Consider the following 13,281-nt stretch of genomic DNA (forward strand, 5'->3'; position numbering starts at 1 on the left):
ATCTATTTTCATTAGACATCTCGCAGTAATCTCTTCTTTATGGTAGCCTTTTACCAACTCAGAAGCAAGGAGAACATTTTCCATAAGAAGCCGACCTTGCACAAAAGCAGACTGCGACTCAGTAATTAAGCGAGGTAGAAGCTTCTTAAGTCTATTTGCCAGAATCTTTGAAACCACCTTGTAGATAACATTACAGCACACAATAGGTCGATAGTCCTTCATCTCCATCGAATCCAACTTCTTGGGAATTAACGTAAGGATGGTAGAGTTGACACCTTTCGGCAAAAACCCATATCTGAAAACAGATTGAACCGCAGTGATGAAGTCTTGAGATATTACCGGCCAGACTGTTTTGAAGAATTCACACGGGTATCCATCTGGACCTGGTGACTTGTTATTTGGCATTGCAAAGAGCACATTGCGAATCTCCTCCTCTGTCACTACTGCCTGCAATTGACTACACTCATCTGATGAGCAGCGAAATTTGAGCAGCTCATGTAACTCTTCCTCCGAAGCACCTCGATAGTTTGCAGGTCTATGATTAAGAAACTCAGCAAAAAAACTTTCAGCTTCTTGCTTTATCTCATAATGTGTAGACACTACTCTTCCACTTCTGCATCTGATTTCTCTGATCATGTTCTGGCTTGACAGGTTTTAATTGCTCTGTGAAAAGTTTTGTTATTCTTATATCCCACATCTAGCCAATGCAACTTCGCTCTTTGTTTAAGAAAATATTCCTCCAAGCTTGCAATATGTAACCACTTCCCATATGCATCTGCCTCCTCTTGAATTGCAACAGAACTTGGGTTCACTAATGTCTTGTTCTGCTTTTCACATAACACTTCAAACGCTTCCTTAGCCCTTTTGGTGAGGTTACCCAACTTATTTCTCCCCATCTCTCGAATCAACGGCTTTAATGTCTTTTGCTTCTTTGAGAATCTATACATCGCAGAAGTTGAGTGATATAACCTCGCTGTGGAATTCCAATATCCTTGGATCATAGGTAGATAATCAAGAAGACTTCCTATAGCGTTAACATACTTGAAAGGTCTCTTAATCTTTTCACCTGGACTGTACAACACATATGATCTGAACAACTTCCCGGTTCGAAAACAGAATATGCATTGCTGAACCTCTGAACCACCTCCTCATTCAGTAGAACCCTATCCAGCTTCTTACAAATGATTCCATCTTCCCGCTTATTGCACCACGTATACTTTGGCCCTTGATAAGCAATATCAGTAAGCTGACAGTGCAAAACCAATCTCTGAAAATCTCTCATCCCATTAGAAACCCTTCTCATGTTATCAAATCTTGAACTCTCTCCACCATCCAATATTTCGTTAAAGTCTCCCATAATTAGCCAAGCTTTATCTTTGAAACAGGAAGAGCTATTGTGATGAACCAAGTCTTCCCACAACGCCTTCCTCTCCTCCTCTTAATTACTAGCATATATACAAGAATAATAAAATCCCTCTTCACCCTGCATCTCCACTGAGCAGGTTATTATCTGATCTGACTTATATACAGGAGTCATACGAATCACATCTCTCCAAACTAACCAGATTCTTCCACCTCTATTGTCTTCATAATTTGTTATAGAAGACCAATCTCTAAACACTTTTTTAAGAATTTTCTCAGCTTTTCCTTCCTTCACTCTAGTCTCCAAAATGCAACCAAACTTCATCTCCCTATTATTTACCCAATCAGTTACCACGTAATGCTTCAAATCTTGATTAAATCCTCTAACATTCCAGAAGAAACTTGCCATGATTATAGATTATGTCTAGAGGACCTTTTACTCTTAGGCTGAACCTCTTGAGCTTTAGTCCTCTGAACTCTTCTACCTCCTTTTTGCATCACTGCTTTGTCCTTCTCTTTAACCTTCTGATCAAGAATCTCATCTTCCAGCATATCACCCTCTAGAATACTCACTATCTCAGATTCCTCATTTTCGATACCGTCATCCTCCTGAGTCTCAGTAATCTCACCTTCCTCCTCTTCGTCTACAGATAGAACAGAAAACTTGGAAGCAGAAATTTGAACTTTACTAGCATTTCTCACCGGTGTAGCATGAGCTCTGCCAATTTTATCAGGCGATACAAGTGACCAGCCATTTCCTTTCCTCTCTTCTGAGCCCTGACCAGAACTTCCCACTGCATCAGCTTTCTTTACCTCTGAATCTTCCTTTCTAATAGTACCAACCTCCATAGCTTGAACAGATTTATCATGCACAACAATACTTTTCTCTAGTTCTCCTACTATCTCCATTACCTTAACTTTTGAACTCTCCTCATTTTTCTCTCTTTCTTCCAGCTTCTTCTCTCTTCTTTTCATCCCACAGACCATATCAGTGTGCCCCCACTTCTCACAAAGGTTGCACCTAGATGGTAGCCACGGGTAATGGAAAGCCGTCGTAAACTCCTTACCACCCCATGTGAAATCAATTTCCTTTGGTAAAGCTTTTGTTATGTCTACTTTGACAAAAACTTTAGCCTCCTCAAAGTTGGAACACGCAATTGTCTCAGGGTGCAGACCGACTGGATACCCCATGGTACTCGTCATGAAACTTAGAGCCTCCCACGAGAACGTACTGAGCGGAATCTTCCTCAAATGAACCCACATCGGAATAGCTTCATCTTCATGTTACTCCTCTTCAGCCTTTAGAGTCCACTTCTTCACAACCATCGTAACACCTGGAATATTCCACATCCCTCTTTTGATTACCTTTTCCCTAGCTTTCAAGTTCGATATCTTGAACCTCATCGTTTTAGCATCCACATCATACACCTCCACTTTAGAGCTAGAGTCACCATAGCTCCAGATCTTATTTACCACCATATGAACCTTAGCTATGTGAGGAGCGATATCCAAAAACTTCCCGACTAAAAATTCTTCCCAGAGAGGAGTTGAATCTGAAAAGATCTCGTCCGGAATCGTACCTTGTTCTCCCCATCCCTCGATTCGACTGCAACATCGTACTTCTTGAGAACCCTTTTATCTTTTTCGATCGACACCCAACTTGTTTCAGATTTCTTCAATTCAACATCCAACAGAACCTTCGGACCCTCCACGTTCTCTGCAACCTTCAAGACCTCACGATCTCTCTCTGGCGGATCAGATGAGCTCGGCGGAGTAGCCGAATCCATCAGAAAAACTAGCTTTGTAATCGCCTCCAAAATCACCTTATTTTTCGCCTTAGTCAAAACGGTGCGTTTCGCATACAATTTTACAACCCAGTCTGCTAATTGCGAGGGGTCGACCTGCTTTTGTTTCTGGATTCACAAAGACCCAATTACTAATCCAATGAAGGGCCATTATGATTTAACCCGTTTAGTTTTGGATTCATAAAGGCCCAAATTTTAATCCAATGAAGACAAATAAGAAACCAAAGACTGGTGGTTGCGTGAAGCGGTGGAGCGGAGGCACACAGGTTAAACAAGAGAAGCGGATTTGAGACTTTTGAGTTGTTCTTCAGGTTTTACTTACTGAGAACTTTATCAAATCTTTATCCGAAGAATAATCGTGATGGCGATCTCCAAAGTTAGATTGAAGGCTTGGTTCGATAAGAAAATCACCGAACCTCTTGTCCAGATCCTGCGCAGGTTTTGTTCTACTCTCTTCATATATATCATATGTTCCTCTCTTTGCAAGTTAACCTGTGGTATCCTCTCTTCATAAATCGTATCTTAGAGTTGGTTACTTGAGAGGTGGAATCAAAATAGATTACTTGATCAGTCTTTGGTTTCTTATTTGCTACAGTATAATACCAAATCGAACAGTTACGTTATATCTTGTGAAATAGTTGATGTTGTAAAGAAAGTAAACCAAGCTTTTGGTGTTTTTCCCTTTTTGGGGTTTCTTTAGAGGTGCTGAGCCAAAGCAGCTGTCTTTCTCTGCGGCACTGGGCGTTACCATTGGAGTATTTCCAATCTGTGGTGCGTTCTTCTACCCACTTCTCATTAGATAATTTATAGTGTTTGTGGTCTAAAAGTAGATGGGGTCTTTGCGGTATTTAATAGGTGTTACGGTGTTGCTGTGTGGGGTAGCTATTGCGTTGCTTGGATCTCTTTGTCATGCGCCAACTGTCATGTTGTTTAACTTCATTGCGACTCCTATTGAACTAAGGTAATCCTTCATAATCGCTCGCTACGGTCAATACAAAGAGAAGTTAAAGCACAGTTTTCTATTAGTTCTGAAAGTATCGAAGGGGGTTGTCCTTTTATGTGTAATTTTGGTTTACATGTTTTTCCACATTGAAGTCTTATGGTGCCTTTCTTACGGCTTGGCGAAAAACTAACCGGTGGACCACATTTTCCTCTAACCTCCGATGCCCTAAAGAAAGTTTTCACAGGCCAAGCTTCCAGAGAAGTCTTTTTAAGCATTGGTAATGCGGTAAGGTTCTTCTACTGTTAAGCTAAGTGGTGCAGATTTTGGATATATCAATGAGAAGCTTCTTAAGCATGAACCTAATTATTTTTGCAGCTACTAGGGTGGCTCATAGCGACTCCATTTGTGATCGTTGGACTGTACATCCTGTTTCTACCATGTTTCAAAATCCTTGTCCGTAACTTCAGCTCTGTTTCTCCGACCGCAAAGTCACCCACCAGTATGCACTCAGACTTCAAGTCAAAGGAAAGGGTCGCTTAAGTCAACAGAGACCAAGAACCTCACATCTCCTCTACCGCTCTATCAATACTAAACACCAAGGTTCTTGGTTGTTTCCAAGAATCTTGAGCTTGTGTCGTGCTATGTTTATGTGATATGTTGTCTATATGTGAATCAATTATTAGACTAGAACTGAAATAGCTTTATATTGATGATATAGGTACACGAACATGGGATGTCTGCCCATATAAAAATAAACCTTTAAACATCTTTTATGTTTTTGTAGATATAAGAAAACAAAAAAAAACAAAAAAAAAAATCTGGTACGTGTCTCCATTTGGTGATGGCTTTGTGGGTAAGGGCCACAAAAGAAGAAGTATCTGTGGACTATGATCGGGTGTAACGTTTTGCCTTTTCTTGTTCACATGGCTCACTCTAATCATCGCTTTATTGTCTGCCAAAACCTAAGGGAAAATTAACTAAAACTTTCTTAATCAGATCATTAATGCGCCTAATCCCTATTTTTATATCTAATCTTTTCCTCCTAATTAAGAATATTCTGACAAAAAATAAAAATAAAAATAAAAATAAAAGATGAAGAAAGGAAACAGGCAGTTAGTTGCCTGCTGAATGCTTCGCCTGAAAACTCTGCCACATCACAAATCACATTATTGTTTTTTCATTTCCGATCTCCAATCTCCGCTTTCGTCACTCTCTTGTAACTTTTCGGACATTTAGTTGTTTGTCTATTTGTGTGTCTGATGTCTTCTTACAGCAATTCAAACCCGGAGAACTACAGTTCATCCAGCGGCGTGAACACGCCGGAGCTCAAACTATACCAAGCTTTTATCTTCTCCGTCCCAATCTGCTTCACTTTCATCATCCTCTTCGTATTCTACGTCATTTACCTCCGTCGTGGCAGCGCCGATTTGTCTTCCCTCGGAATGCGAACTACTTTCCTCCCCGGAAACTCCATCTCCACGGTACTCATATATACCTTCGTTTAATTGGAATTTAGTTCTGTAGTAACTGGCCGTGGGTTTTAACTTGAACAGGCTGAGTTAGGGTTAAGCAAAGAGCTGAGAGAGATGCTTCCCATTGTCGTCTTTAAAGAGAGCTTCTTTGTAATGGATTCACAGTGAGTTTCTTTTCCCTTCTCTATATTAATCCTCTTTTTCATAAATTGGAACAAGGGTAGTGATAGAACGTTTAAAAGGTTAGTTTAGTGAATTAAATAAATCTTCTTACAATGGGGGAAGAAAACAAAGATGATATATATTTACAATTGGGTCTATAGTGTTCTGTTTGGCTCAAATTGAATTCAGTTTGTTACTTGAATGGAGGTTGAAATGGGACAACAGTTGCTTCCATGATCTCAGATAATTGTAGGAGGTTATGGCTGTGGTATAGATTCTGGACAGTTGTTGTATAATCTTAATCTTATTTGGAAGAAAGATAGATTTCAAGTCCTCATACTCCCTGATAGTCTGAAATAATTTGTTATCCCAAGTTGTGTAGATCGTTGGACTTAAACCTTGTTACTGAGAGCCAAACTAGAACCAAGGAATAAACAGATTTGGAAATTTTGAATTACAGATGTTCAGTGTGCCTTGGTGACTATCAAGCAGATGAAAAACTTCAACAGATCCCGGCATGTGGACATACTTTTCACTTGGACTGCATTGATCTTTGGCTCACCTCACATACCACTTGCCCTCTTTGCCGTCTCAATCTTATCCCGAACCAATCTCATCAAAGCCAAGAAGAAGATCCTCCTGTTCCCAGTCCTAGGATCCCTGATGGAGGAGTATCAAGTGACCCGGAACCTCAGCCAGACGACCACGGAAATGATGTCCAAGAGCAACAATGTGATCCAAATGAGAATGATCGAGATACAGAGAGCTCTAAAGAAACGCAAGAAGATGAACGAAACATCATCGGTACATCAAGTGGTGGTGGTAATTGTAAACTTGGTTAAAGATTTAGAGCTTGTGTTCAGTCCTTCATGTAACTGTAGAGTTTGTAACATTAGTGCGTTAGAGCTTGATTCATAGAAGAAGCAGACACTTTGGTCTTGATGTTGGAATCAAACATTTGAAAAATGACCTCTCTTTCCACTAGGCCTGGGCCTTTTTCCCTCGGACTGAAGCCCCGACCTTAACACGAACCGTAAACTGATACTCATCTGATCTGTTATACAAAAAATCTCCGAACGGATTTTAAGAGCTTGGTACTTCGGGTTTGGGTACAAGCTGAACCAAAATCCGAATTAAAATCTGAAAATGTCCGAAATTAGTTAAATATGCTAATCATTATATAAATATTAAAGTAATTTAGATATTTCAGAGTATTTTAAAGATTTTTGTAGTCTGTTTTATTTGTTATTTTTTGAATATCTTTTAGTTAGTTTAGTAGTTTAACTAGTATATTTTGAATATTTTTGGTAACTTTTAAGTTTAAAAAAAAAATATTTTTGGGCATTTTCAGACATTGGTTATAATTCGAACCGAATCGAACTGAAAAAAAGCTAGAAGAATCTGAACCGGAACCAATCCAAAAATTAGTAAAACCCGAATGGTCTTGATGTTGGAATCAAACATTTGAAAAATGAGCTCTCTTTCCACTAGGCCTGAGCCTTTTTACCTCAACCGTAAACTGATACTCATCCAATCTGCTATACAAAAAATCTCCGAATGGATTTTTAAGAGCTTGGTACTTCGGGTTTGGGTACAACCTGAACCGAAATCCGAATTAAAATCCAAACATATCCGAAATTAGTTAAATTTGTTAATGATTATATAAATATTAAAGTAATTTAGATATTTCAGAGTATTTTAAAGATTTTTGTAGTCTGTTTTATTTATTATTTTTTGAATACCTTTTAGTTAGTTTATGTAGTTTAACTAGTATATTCTGAATATTTTTGGTAATTTTTAAGTTTAAAAAAAATATTTTTGGGCATTTTCAGACATTGGTTATAATTCGAACAAAACCGAATCCAAACTGAAAAAAAGCTAGAAAGATCCGAATCAGAACCAATCCAAACATTAGTAAAACCTGAATGGAAGTTATAAATATAATATCAAAAATCCAAATCAACCCAACGGAATCCAACCACCATTTGAATTACTTTCCACAGAAACTTGACTCCTTATCATCTGTGTTGTTTGCTCAGCGCGCTAAAACAAAGAGTAATAGCATATGGTCTGTTACAAAAGATAACTAAATAATGAAATATTCAAAAAGGGTTTGATCTTAGCCTTTGGCTACGGATAAGGCATAAAAGAAAAAGCAGAGTCAAAGGTGGGTGAGAGAGAGACTAAATCAATCAAGAATTTAGGAGAGGGAGACGTGTTTCTGCTGATTCATGTTTAGGGCAAGTTTGTCGGGGATGATTAGGAAGTTTCTTAGAAGAGGGGATCCCACAAAAACACAAAAGTCAGGTAACAAAAGGCCTAGATTAAAATCAATTATTGTTGAGATTTTATACCGTTTGCGGATTCCATGACACATAGTGCTCGCGATTGATGCATCTTTTTTTTTTTATAAAAAATAATTTGTTTTTAAAAAAACTCATTTAAAGTTTTATGGGATAAACATGGTCTAACGGCCGAGAACAAAGCTTGTATTGTCCTCTGTCTCTGCTTTAATGCTTTCTCTTTCTCCCTCTTGTTTGGTCCTAACAAAGATTCCTTTCCTTTTCTCTCGGCAAAGATAAAGGATCTTTAAACTTGTGTCATCTCGTTGCTGTAATCTCAGAGAGATCTTGCGGCTGCCCTAATCGAAAATGGGTTCAACAATTCACTACTGTTGTGTCTCAAGCGGCAATCAGATTCTGTACGGTTACAACAATGGCGGAGACCACCACCGTAACGAAAGTCTCGCTGCCTTGTGTTTAGAAAAGACTCCGCCTTTCCACAAGTGGTACTTCGAAACCATAAGTAAGAGGACCTTTGGGTTCTTGATTGAAGAAGATGGGCTCGTGTATTTCGCCATTGTTGATGAGGTTTTCAAGAGATCTAGCGTTCTTGAGTTTCTTGAGAATCTAAGGGATGAGTTAAAGAAAGCAGATAAGAAGAATTCAAGAGGAAGTTTCTCCGGGAGTATCAGTTTTAACAATGTTCAAGACCAGCTTGTTCGAAGACTCATAGCTTCGTTAGAGCGTGTTGCTGAGACTAATCATCTCACTTGTCTCCCCTTATCATCACCTTCCATTGATGGTGCTGAACAGAGCGATGTGGCTATTTCCACGAAAGCCCCGCTTCTGGGAAGATCCAACAAGCAAGAGAAGAAGAAGAAAGGGAAAGATCATGTGAACACATTGAGAGGCGTTGAGGTAGAGGAACAACGGAAATCTACTGATAGAGGAAACGTTACTGAGAGTTCTAATGCCTCATCTGCAGCAGCAGCAGCAGCAACATATGTTCCAAGAAGGGATCGATCTAGTGGCTCGCAGAGCATTGAAAAGAAGTGGCGGCGTCAAGTGAAGATTGTTCTTGTCATTGATGCAGCTATTTGTTTGACTCTACTTGGTGTTTGGTTGGCCATTTGTCAGGGCATTCAGTGTGTACGTACTTGATTAACAAGCCCTCTTCTCCTCTAAGTTCTTACTTTCACCTTGATTGATTGGTCTATTATTATTCTTTCTCATATGTATTTCCTTTTCTGTAATTCTGATATAGAGACTGCAGTTGACATACTCCGCAGAACTGTTGATTGTATATCTACTAGGTAAGAGGCTAAAGTTTCCACCTGGGTTTGTGTATGTATGATTTCTTGAATTGTGTTCATATGATTTAGTGAAAGCAGGTTAATTCTGTGTGATTGAGCTGCGGCCTTCTTTGTTCCTGGCTCTACATTTGTTGATGTGAATGGACAAAATTTGTGTGTTTGGATCACGGGTATAATGCCTTATTTCAGAACTGTGTTCTCTGTTCTGCCAGATGATATTTAGTAATACCTCTTCACAACATAAAATATATGAATGTTAAGTAATAAATGTTATGAGACATTGTCACAAGTTAATAGAAAAGGATTATATTACTTCCTATCAAGTGAAATATTGCAATTATACTATTTCAGTGAAGATTTTGTTTTCTTACATAGAACCAGAATCACACACTTGCAAGAAAACAACAAATACATTAAAATAGTCTTCAGAGTTTATTTTTGTCTTGAAGACATAGAGGATAAAGTAAAAGAGAAATAAGAAAGTGATAAGTACACCTCACCTGAATCCTAACCATGGTTGGTTGGTCAACTGTTTTAGTTGATGTTAAGAGAAGAACCTAAAGGCAACGAAAATATCTCCCCAAGAAGCAAAAAAAAAAAAAATCATGCAAATGCTATGACCTCACAGTCCATCGGGAGTGTTGAGAATATGAATCTAAATCTTGAATCTTGAACATCATCTTAATCTAAAGTTTGTTTCAAGTGTGGCTATAACTCCTGAGCTTAGCCACGGAGAATATTCATGGATGTCACAAACACCATTCTTTCCTTTCTCTTCAAAGGAAGTTTGTGTTCCTTTCTTTCAGTTATAGCTTTCTAGATAAAGACATTTCCTAAAGAACATGGCCCTACACCTAATAACCCAAAGACTACACATTGAAATGAATATTGCGGGAAGTAGTGAGAACACCTTTGAACACACTACTTCAAACGCTTCCAGGTGGTGGCATTTCACTTCTTGAGCCTTTCCCGGGAAATCCTTTCCTTTTTCTTGTTGATCAGCCAAACCCTAAGATTTTGAAGTTGAAAAGATGAGTGATGCGTATGACTATGGTTCAAGTTAAACCCCTATGTGAGACTTAACTGGAACTTGCAATACCCAAACTCCAAACTATGGTTTCTTGCCAATAAAACCAATTATTGAGATAAAAAACCACTGAAAACTATATAATAATAATTATAATGTCTCTGCGGATTCATTTCTAGTACTCCTTCTGTTTCAAAATAGTTGATGTTTTGGTTAGATACACAAGAATTAAGATATTTACATTTTATCTAAGAAGTAACTTAAAAAATATAAAGTAAAATTAATTCAACCAATCATCACAAAAATTATAAAACATCATTGGTCACACAGTTTTCAATAAAACTAAAATTAATATTAAATATCAAAATATCATGTATTTTGAAACATCAAAAACTCTCCAAAACATCATCTATTTTGAAACGGAAGGAGTATAAACTAAAATCGACCTTTAAATGTGTAATTACAACATAACAAAATAAGGATTTGAACAAAAGAGTACAACCATCATCGAAGCAGCTATAAATCAGAGGACTGCATACATAAATTTATTGGAAAATTCCGAATCTTACATCTTTTTGCTGCTCGATTTAGTTAATCTGAATAAGGAGCCCTTAACATCCCATTCGCCTCCAAGCCGGTTCTATTGCAATCGATGAAGCTCTTGCAGAAGAAAGGAGGGTTCCAAAAGCATACCTGATAAAACTTTGAATCCCTTACGCTATAGCCAATCCTCCCTAGAAAAGTGGTTGAAATGGTAAATATTATGTCTAATGATAAAATGGTAACTTAAAACAATTAAAAAGGAGTTACTTGTTGGAGATGAACAAGAGAACAAGCTCCAACACTTGGATGGCCAAGATCTAGAGTGCGCCATCACAAGAACATGAAGAAGCCTCACAGACTAACAGAGACCTCAAACGCAACACACTTCTCTTCTAAGAACTAGAGATAGATTCAATATACAAACCTGATAGCGACCAGCGGCTATAGAATGATGCTGCAATAATAAGAACAAAAACTGAACAAAACCCAAAGCATGGCCGCACATATAGAATGTGGAATGTAAGTATTATTAGATCAACACATTACACTATATAGTTGTCAAGTATCCTCTATGTCAAGGTTATATCATTTACATAACAGTCCTTTCCATATCTACTTTTATCCTTGATATTCCCCCTCAAGATGGAGGGACTCTTGGTACTCCAATCTTGGATGTTGCTTGAAGGAGCTGTTGTCACCAACTCCCATGTTTCATACTGTATTTGAGCATCATACTACTTAGACATTGCTTTACACCAGCGTTCATCTTTTAGAGCCTGGGCTACAGTACGTGGTTCTTGATTAGATTTCTTCTGTGACGCGGTGAAACTAAATTTGGAATTTGTCTTGACAATCTTGTTCTCCGCCCTTGTTTGTATTTGATGACGATTTTGTGGTGGTTGTCTAATGGTGTCGGAGTCGGGATTTTGTAGGTTCTGGGAATTTTGAAAATTTATCGATGGTTGACTTTGTGGTTCACTGGCTGGAGAGACACGAGTTTGGGTATTTTGAGGTCATGGATCTGAATTCTGAGGTTGATGGTTTCATTTATTTGGTGAATTTTCTGGGCCGTGGGTTGCGGTCCGTTTTGATGTGGAGCAGTGGACTTAGAAGTAGATGAATAAGAAGAATGATATTAAGAGTCAGAGGAAGAAGGTGGTACCTGAGTTGAGGCAGCGACGGAGACTAGATAGGCAACTGTGGGTGAGGATCTAAACACGGGGATGCAGGTTGCTGCCCAGACGTTGATTTTTGAAGAGGCACACGAGTAATTGGATGTTGATACGCGCGGTGACTCTGAGTTTTCATCGTCGACAATGGAGCTAGAAGTACCATTAGTCACAGGTGATGCAAAAGGAAAGACAGATTCCTGGAATACGACATGCCTCGAAGTGTATAACTTTCCTGTTGGCAAGTGGAGACATAGGTACACACTCTGGTTTGTTGAATAACCCAGATAGATACAGGGTTTCGATTGATCTTCCATCTTGTGTGTGTAGGTTCTCAGCCAAGGGAAACACTAACAACCAAAGACGCGAAGACGATTGTAGTTGGGAGCTTTCTGAAACAAATTCTTGTATGGCGATTGAAACTCCAGATTTGGAGTTGGCAATCTATTGATCAAGTAAATGGCAGCTGCAAATGCAAAAGGCCTGACGTCTTAGGCATCATCGCTTGAGACATAGGAGTCAGTCCTGTCTCCTTGACATGTCTGTGTTTCCGTTCTGCAACACCGTTGTGCTCTAGCGTATGCGGAGGTGAAGTCAGATGAGAAATCCCATGCCCCTGAAGTTACGATTTCAATGCCAGAAACTCACCTCTATTATCAGAGAATATGGTTCCATTTTTGTGCTGGAACCTATTTTCGACTAGTTCTTTGTAGGCTACAAATATCTACTTGAGTTGGGATTTTAGTTTTAGTGGGTTAAGTCATGCGTATCTGGTATAATGATCAACAAGAATGAGATAATATTTAAAATGATCAGTAGAGAGAATATGGGATGACCAAACTTCAGTAAAAATAATCTCAAGAGGTCTTGTTGAGGTTATACTAGAGGTAGAAAATGAAAACTTGTGACTTTTATTAATCAAACAATCTGAGCAAGACAATGTTTTATGAGAAAGTTGAGAAACATCAAAGAGAAAACTGAGAAATAGTTTTGTTTAGAATAGAGATAGAGGGATGATCCAAACAAGAATGCCAAGAAGATAGTGTAGCCTTAGGAGATGGTGAAGCAAACAAAAGCCGCAGGTGTGAATAAGGGTGTGAATAGAAAATATTTATTAATGAGGATAAATTATTAATTATTTTGTTTGGAAATGAAAAACCAAAGTAGAAAATACTACACAAATAAAGTTGGAAATTAAAACAT

The 13,281-nt window shown here is 38.4% G+C and overlaps 3 protein-coding genes across 5 annotated transcripts; all 3 read left to right on the top strand.

The window, feature by feature from the left end:
• Positions 1 to 3,394: 3,394 nt before the first annotated feature.
• LOC106298379 lies at positions 3,395 to 4,878 on the top strand. Its single transcript, XM_013734492.1, has 5 exons — positions 3,395 to 3,605; positions 3,868 to 3,938; positions 4,023 to 4,128; positions 4,263 to 4,395; positions 4,486 to 4,878. Exons 1-5 carry the CDS (start codon positions 3,529 to 3,531, stop codon positions 4,648 to 4,650), a joined length of 552 nt encoding a protein of 183 aa, XP_013589946.1. The 5' UTR covers positions 3,395 to 3,528; the 3' UTR covers positions 4,651 to 4,878.
• A 318-nt stretch (positions 4,879 to 5,196) lies between these two features.
• On the top strand, positions 5,197 to 6,730 carry LOC106298671 (RING-H2 finger protein ATL58). The gene is made up of 3 exons (XM_013734812.1): positions 5,197 to 5,591; positions 5,664 to 5,746; positions 6,205 to 6,730. The coding sequence occupies exons 1-3, from the start codon at positions 5,370 to 5,372 to the stop codon at positions 6,584 to 6,586; spliced, it is 687 nt and encodes a 228-aa protein (XP_013590266.1). The 5' UTR covers positions 5,197 to 5,369; the 3' UTR covers positions 6,587 to 6,730.
• A 1,470-nt stretch (positions 6,731 to 8,200) lies between these two features.
• On the top strand, positions 8,201 to 9,651 carry LOC106296726 (probable VAMP-like protein At1g33475). Of its 3 annotated transcripts, none has more exons than XM_013732948.1 (3): positions 8,201 to 9,175; positions 9,291 to 9,339; positions 9,409 to 9,651. In XM_013732948.1, the coding sequence occupies exons 1-3, from the start codon at positions 8,396 to 8,398 to the stop codon at positions 9,420 to 9,422; spliced, it is 843 nt and encodes a 280-aa protein (XP_013588402.1). In that variant the 5' UTR covers positions 8,201 to 8,395; the 3' UTR covers positions 9,423 to 9,651. The 3 variants fall into 3 exon arrangements, with proteins under 3 accessions (XP_013588402.1, XP_013588401.1, XP_013588403.1); XM_013732949.1 differs by having other exon boundaries at positions 8,202 to 9,175; positions 9,418 to 9,651; XM_013732947.1 differs by having other exon boundaries at positions 9,291 to 9,436.
• The last annotated feature ends 3,630 nt before the right edge of the window (positions 9,652 to 13,281 follow it).

This window comes from Brassica oleracea, chromosome C6 (genome assembly GCF_000695525.1).
Source record: "Brassica oleracea var. oleracea cultivar TO1000 chromosome C6, BOL, whole genome shotgun sequence".
Taxonomy (NCBI): Eukaryota; Viridiplantae; Streptophyta; class Magnoliopsida; order Brassicales; family Brassicaceae; genus Brassica; species Brassica oleracea.

Coding starts and splice junctions, on each gene's coding strand:
- LOC106296726 (XM_013732947.1), top strand. CDS start 8,396: ATGGGTTCAACAATTCACTACTGTTGTGTCTCAAGCGGCAATCAGATT. Junction 9,176..9,290: donor TTTGTCAGGGCATTCAGTGT/GTACGTACTTGA, acceptor ATTCTGATATAG/AGACTGCAGTTGACATACTC.
- LOC106298379 (XM_013734492.1), top strand. CDS start 3,529: ATGGCGATCTCCAAAGTTAGATTGAAGGCTTGGTTCGATAAGAAAATC. Junction 4,129..4,262: donor GCGACTCCTATTGAACTAAG/GTAATCCTTCAT, acceptor TCCACATTGAAG/TCTTATGGTGCCTTTCTTAC. Junction 4,396..4,485: donor TTTTAAGCATTGGTAATGCG/GTAAGGTTCTTC, acceptor TTATTTTTGCAG/CTACTAGGGTGGCTCATAGC.
- LOC106298671 (XM_013734812.1), top strand. CDS start 5,370: ATGTCTTCTTACAGCAATTCAAACCCGGAGAACTACAGTTCATCCAGC. Junction 5,592..5,663: donor CCGGAAACTCCATCTCCACG/GTACTCATATAT, acceptor TAACTTGAACAG/GCTGAGTTAGGGTTAAGCAA. Junction 5,747..6,204: donor TTCTTTGTAATGGATTCACA/GTGAGTTTCTTT, acceptor TTTGAATTACAG/ATGTTCAGTGTGCCTTGGTG.